The 6,998-nt window shown below is 43.4% G+C and overlaps 1 protein-coding gene across 1 annotated transcript; it reads left to right on the top strand.

The window, feature by feature from the left end:
* Positions 1–2,748: 2,748 nt before the first annotated feature.
* LOC102495437 (disintegrin and metalloproteinase domain-containing protein 30) lies at positions 2,749–5,344 on the top strand. Its single transcript, XM_006166270.1, has one exon. It carries the CDS (start codon positions 2,937–2,939, stop codon positions 5,220–5,222), a length of 2,286 nt encoding a protein of 761 aa, XP_006166332.1. The 5' UTR covers positions 2,749–2,936; the 3' UTR covers positions 5,223–5,344.
* The last annotated feature ends 1,654 nt before the right edge of the window (positions 5,345–6,998 follow it).

Below are 6,998 nucleotides of genomic sequence, written 5' to 3'. Positions count from 1 at the left end.
CTTCCCTCCCTCCCTCCCTCTCTCTCTCTCTCTCTTTCTCTCTCTCTCTTTCTTTCTTTCTTTCTTTCTTTCTTTCTTTCTTTCTTTCTTTAATTTAGATTTTTGCAATAGGGTATGTACACTCACCTCATTGGAAAAAAGACAGACAGAGACAGAGACAGAAGAAAAGTAAGAAATCATCTCCCAGGGGGATGGCCACATAGCAAATCTTGCTCCTCTTGGAATTTTGAGCATACATGCCCATATGCCCGATGTGTTTTTCAAATCGCCAGTCCAGGACTCTAACTGCACAGTCAGCCATGTGAAATCCAGTGCCTTAGCCACCACCTCACCTGCTGACCTGAACCTTCTTCTTTTTCTGATGTGAGTGCCAGTGCACATGCCCAGTGGAAAAAACCTAAAACAAAAAAGTTCAGCTACTTTGTCACATCAGACATATTTCAAGTGTTTAATAGCCAGAGGCAGCTAGGGGCTATATTTTCAGACTATCCTAACATTTTCATCATCACAAAATGTCCTATTGAGCAGTGCTGCATCTTAGGTAGCTTGCAAATAAGGACAAGAATTTTGAAGGAAGATTTGAAAATATCAATCAATATGAGCCCTTGCATTTTTTTTTTGCTCTAAGAATTTCAATTCTAGAGGGGCCGGCAGGTAGCATGGTAGTTAAGGGTGCTGGACTCCCACATGAGTGACTGTGGTCTGAGTTCCGGACCTGGGAACCTGCTTTCTTGCTTTTCCACCACCCTGGACTCTGTTCCTCTCTGGTCAAATTAAAATAAATAAATAAACAATGTTAAATAAAATGATTCTTCAAAAAACAATCTCAATTCTAGAAATCTGTTTCAATGGAAATACTTTCAAGAGATAAAAATGCATATATACATAAATATATGAATATAAATTGTTGTAAATATATCCATATATATCTGTTTAGTAATGTGGTTGAGAATCTTTCCATGTGTTTGCTGGAGCATTTTGGAGACACTCATTTGTTTTTTATGCTATACATGCGTACGTTTTATAAATAAGGAGGAATATGTCACAACAGGCTATTTCCACAAGGCTCATGCTATGCCGCTTTTAGCTCGCAGACTGGATTGTAGTGGTAGAAACTGATGAATTAGTGCCTTTCCTCAAGAAATTCTCCATCAGCCTAAGGGAAAATGGAAGAGAGATGAAAATGAAAAGAAAATAGAATAACAGATCCAGATAGATTCAACTGCCCTCCTCAATTTAGGCTACTGAGAAGTGCTTAAGAAAATGCAGCAGACTGACAGGCTGAGGAATTGCGATGTCTGATTTCCACTCTAAACTAGGACCTCAGTTCACTCTAAACTAGGACCGTATTTCCCTCCTCTCCCACTCCTCCTGCCCCTAGGCAGCTGTCTCCTGAGTAGTACTCTCACTCATCCCCTTCACTTCCAGCATCCTCCCTCTCCCCAGCTGACTTCACAGGAGAACAGAAGCTTTCCAACTGACCCCCTATACACCCCTTCTTTTTCTCTCAGCCCACTTGCTGTTCGGCCACATAGGCCTCCTGCTTTGCTGTCCCCAAGTGGGATCTCCTGTGGCATCACCTGTCCTCCCTGGAGGCTCAATGGGGCTCTCTTCAGGGGCTTTCCCTCCAGCACATGAAAATGGCCTAGATTATCGACTGGTAAAGAACACAGACCCTGAGTCCAAGTGTTGAAATGTGTGCAGAGACTGTGTGTGCTAATGACATCATCTAGCTAAGATACAGTTTCGGTTTCTTCCTGTGTAACATGGGTGACACAACAAAGGCTTGAGGTGAAGATTTAATGGACTGATTCATGCAAAGAGTTTAGCACAGTGCTGAGCACGCAGTAAGTTTTCCATAATATCGTGTATCATCCACCCCAGTGCCATGATTTCTGTGGACCGACATTTCTTGTCCGGATGGGTACTAGAGCTTCCTAAATAACCTCTCTGACTCAAGTCTAATCTCTTTTTACCTTTCTCTGGAACAGACCCAGACTGGATTTCTTATGAACAAAACTGAAAATACTGTCGGAATTTCCCAGAGCCACTGTATAACCCAGTGATTTGTCCATTCGGCCAGTTACTCCCTCTGCTGTTGGAGCTGGGGTCTTCTTACCTTGGCAGCCTCATCCCCCACACCACCAACGGAACCAGCAAAGCCGTCCTATGAAAGCTCATGGGTTTTGTCTTTTAACAGGCACTTTTCATAGCTTGTTCCACCACTGCACCCAGACACAAAAATCATGCTGCTCCCTAGCATGCTCACACACAGCAGAGAGAACTCCAGGAAACCACCGGAAAAGTGAGCTCAGAAACGCTCTCCCGCCCTGGCTCACTGGCAACCTTCACTGAAGTCAGCAGACAGAGCGGCTGCTGCAGGTGGTGGTGGGATGCAGCGTCTACACAGACATTCCCAGGCTCTCTTCCTACTCTTGTGGGCTCTGGGGCTCCTTCTTGTACCTGAAAGCAAAGCGAGCCCAGTGGAAAACTGGGAAAGACATAGCAGCTTCCCAGACGTTGGGACGCAGTGGCCTATAAAACGCGATTGGACTTGCGTGTCCTGAGGTATTATTTAGACACAAATAAATAGTGCAGATCCGGTGAGCTTTTGTTCATCCTATTTCGCTGTTCCTTCTCCATCCCGATAATACTCTCTGCCTCTCCACCGACCACGTGCCAACGGCCCCTCTCTTCTCTTTCATCCTCGCGCACTGCTCCCTTCATTCTTCCACATGCGCCCAACGGCACTGCCCAGAAAACGAACTAGATGTGTTGCCCTGGACGTGTGCGGGTCTCGAGGCCAGAGAGGTGGGGGTCTCCCAAACCCTGGAGAGCAAGCTCCACACTTTGCACTCTGGCGCCTTCTAGAGGCCGTGCACAGTAGTCTGACTCCGGACGCCTCAGCTATAGGAACTGAGTAGGGAACTGAGACCATGAGGTCAGTGCGGACCTTAGCCTCCCAAGGACGCTCGCTCCCCGTCCTAGTTCTGGCGGTGCTCCTTATTGCCTCTCTGGGGGAGAACTTAATTTTTCACCCTGAATGGGAGTTTGACTCCTTTGACTCCTACGAAGTCACTATTCCCAGGAGACTGAGCTTCCGTGTGGAGGAGCAGGGTGTGGCTAGTCCCGTGTCCTACCTCTTGCAGTTAAAAGGCAAGAAGTACATCCTACGCCTGTGGCCCAAGAGGTTGCTGTTGCCCCGACACCTGCGCGTTTTCTCCTTCACGAAGGAGGGGGAACTGCTGGAGGACCATCCTTACATACCCAAGGACTGCAACTACATGGGCTCGGTGGAAGGGTCTCAGGACTCCGAAGCCACTCTCAGTATGTGCATGGGGGGTCTCCGAGGCATATTGAACATCGATGCTAAATATTACCAAATTGAGCCCCTCAAGGCTTCTTCCAGTTTTGAACATGTGGTCTATCTACTGAAGAAAGAGTCATTCAGCAATCAGACCTGTGGCTTACCTGATGGTGAAATAGAACCTCAGATGGCCCAGGAGGAGAATATGGCTAGAATAAGAGACTTCCCCGGGACCTATATGCACCCAAGGTATTTGGAACTGGTTCTTGTCTTTGATGAGACCAGATTTCGGTTTGTGAGGGGTAATCTTTCTCAAATCATAAATGATGCCATTCTGTTGACTGCGATTATGGACAGCTACTTTCAAGATGTTAGTATGAGGATACATCTAAAAGGTCTTGAGATATGGACAGATTATGACAAAATAAATGTTGAACATGATATTTTATCTGCTGTTTTAGGTGGCTTTGTAATATATAGGAAAAATACACTAAATAGACGAATTTTAGGAGATTGGGCACATTTATATCTTCACAGACGCTATTCCGATGCCCTTGCATGGTCCTTTGGAAAAGTGTGTTCTGTAGATTTCTCTGGATCAGTAAGCTCTATTTTAGATTTAAATGTCCTTGGACCTGCCACTTGGACTACTCACGAACTGGGCCATGCTGTGGGAATGAACCATGATGAAGAATACTGCCAGTGTAGGGGTAGACGCAGCTGCCTCATGGGCACAGGACGTACTGGGTTCAGTAATTGTAGTTATATCAGTTTTTATAGACAAATCCATGCAGGAGTAAAATGTCTAAATGATATCCCAGAGCAACATTATGTGGTTAGGAGATGTGGAAACAAAATTGTGGAAAACAATGAGGAATGTGATTGTGGTTCCAGAGAGGACTGTCTGAAAGACCGCTGTTGCCAATCAAACTGTACGTTGAAACGTGGCGCCAACTGCAGCATTGGACTTTGCTGTCATGAGTGTCGCTTTCGTCCGTCTGGATATGTGTGCAGGCAGGAAGAAAACGAATGTGACCTTGCAGAGTACTGCAATGGGAATTCAAGCAACTGCCCAAAGGACGCTTATAAGCAGGATGGAACCCCTTGCAAGTACGAAGCCCGTTGTTTCAGAAAAGGGTGCAGATCCAGACTAATGCAGTGCCAGAGCATTTTTGGACCTGATGCCAGGGAGGCTCCTAATCAGTGCTATCATGCAGTTAATTTAATAGGTGATCAATTTGGTAACTGTGATATAATGGGGGTTCGTACCTATAGAAGGTGTAGAAGCGATAATTCCATATGTGGCAGGCTGCAGTGCATAAATGTCAAAACCATCCCTGATTTGCCAGAGCATACTCTTTTGATTTCCACTCATCTGCAGGCAGAAAATCTCATGTGCTGGGGCACAGGCTACCATCTACCCATGGTACCCCTGGGGATCCCTGACATAGGTGTGGTAAATGACGGCACCTCCTGTGGTGAGAACCGGGTATGTTTGAACAAAAGTTGTGTCAGTGTCTCAGTCCTGAAGTTTGACTGTTTGCCCGAGAAGTGCAATGGCAGAGGCGTTTGCAACAATAGAAAAAACTGCCACTGCATGTATGGCTGGGCCCCTCCATTCTGTGAAGAGGTGGGGTATGGAGGAAGCGTTGACAGTGGGCCTCCGGGGCTGCTAAAAGTGCAGGTGCCTTCCTCGGTTCAGATTGTGTCTATTGTGTTATTGCGTCTTCTTTTACTAATCATCTCAGTGATTGTTGTGTTTTTCAAGGAGGTGATAGTAAAGTGTTTAGCAGGCAAACAGAAAAAAAAAACCAACAAGGAGATACACAGTCGAAAACCAACACTGAATATACACAGTCGAAAGCAAAGAATGTCAGTCAAAAAAGCAAACAGGAGGTCCACAGTCACTCGGTAACACAGGTCCATTTATTTAATAAGTTTATCATTTATCTGAACGGCTCTTCATTGTTCTCCCACTACTTATTTCTTAAAATTTCCCACAAGTTTTGATCAGCAAATAAATAATATCCATGGTTTGGGAACAATACAGTGCATTTTATTTTATTAGAATTCATTTGTCTCTACTGCAAGTTTGGGGTATCCTGAAAAGAATATACCTTAATGGCTTTTCTGAACATTAAACCTTTGCATGTGCGATTCTTAGGCTTTCCAGATTTCAAAGTGCACTTTCTCTCTCCCAGGGAACAAAGAGCCTGTCGACTTCTCCCTCTGCCTCTCTGATACTCATCAATGTGAATGCCTTTCTTTGCCTGTGCCCCAGGCTGAGTGATCAATGCTGACAGCACAATTTATAAACAGAAAGCATCATTTCAAGGGATGTCCCTTGGATGGGCATTTTTCCTATTGTGATCACTGAGGGTCACTCCAGCTTGGCAGATGTGTGATCTCTGATTCAATGTTTGGGGTGACCTCAGATGAGTTAACAACACTGATTATCACCTCCTGGCAGAGTGGCGGCAAGGCTGTGAGCAAAATGCTGTGTTTGGGGTTTCCACTTGCAGGAGCAGATCATTTTTTAGCATGCATTGAGGAATAACTGGCCCTAAGTTTGCCGCACTACCAAGTATAACAAAGGACAGTGAAGAATGCTTTTCATCTTCAAGGACACATTTCTTAGCACACAGCTCTTCTAGTTTAAGACTGACTTGGGTTTGTTTCACAGTAAAGGTTGGTTACCTTGAACTACTTTCAAAGTGTTTTTACCTGAAGGTGAAAATCAAGAAACTCACATTTTGTAATGATTGTAATTCCAAACATTTATTGAGTATCCATCACCAGAAAAATGTCCTAAAAAATCAAGAACATTGAGTCCCAGCAGCAATACTGATAATGATATCTAACCTTTGTAGAGAGTTCCCTGTATCCCCAGGCAATGTTCTAAAAGCCTCTGCATTAATGTACATACTCTCATAAAGAACTCCATGAGGTAGGTGTTATTGTTTGCACATTAAGGCTGCATAGCTAATAAATATTGACATTATTCAAGGAACTTTATGTAAAAATTCAGAAATTGAATTTAGAGAGGAATATTTACTTAAAAACCCTGAGGATATTGGCACATTAGAAAATGTTTTCTAAATTTTTATTCATGTAAAAATATACATAATATCATATTTGCCATCTTAACCATTTTTATGTGGCAGTTCGATATTATATTTATATTATGTAAGTGATCTTCAGAATGCTTTATCTTGTGAAATTGAAGCTCTCTACTTGTTAAACAGCAAATTTTCATTCTCTATCCCAGCACCTAGCAACCAACATTTTATTTTCTGTCTCTCTGAGTTTACCTGCTCTAGTTACCTCACATAAATAATTGTCTTTTTGTACCTAGTTCGTTTTACTTAGCATAATGTCCTCATGGTTCATACATGTTGTAGCATGTTAGAATTTTCTTTTCTGTAAGCTGAATAATGTTTCTACATATTTATATACCACATTGCATTTAACCATTCATTTGCTGATGGACACTAGGTTGCTTTCACCTTTGCCTATTGAGAGTAATGCTGCTATGAACGTGGGTGTAAAAATATCCGTTGCTGTCCTTGTTTTCAATTCTTTGGGTATATATATTCAGAAGTGGAATTGCTAGATCATAATTCTATTTTTAATTACTTTATGACCTGCCATACTGTCATCAATTCCCCACCAGCAGTGCACATTTTTCTAC

This window comes from Tupaia chinensis, unplaced genomic scaffold, assembly GCF_000334495.1.
Source record: "Tupaia chinensis unplaced genomic scaffold, TupChi_1.0 Scaffold144247_1, whole genome shotgun sequence".
Classification (NCBI taxonomy): domain Eukaryota; kingdom Metazoa; phylum Chordata; class Mammalia; order Scandentia; family Tupaiidae; genus Tupaia; species Tupaia belangeri.
The sequence above is the reverse complement of the archived record's forward strand: the minus strand, read 5'-3'. Positions and strand labels throughout refer to the sequence as shown.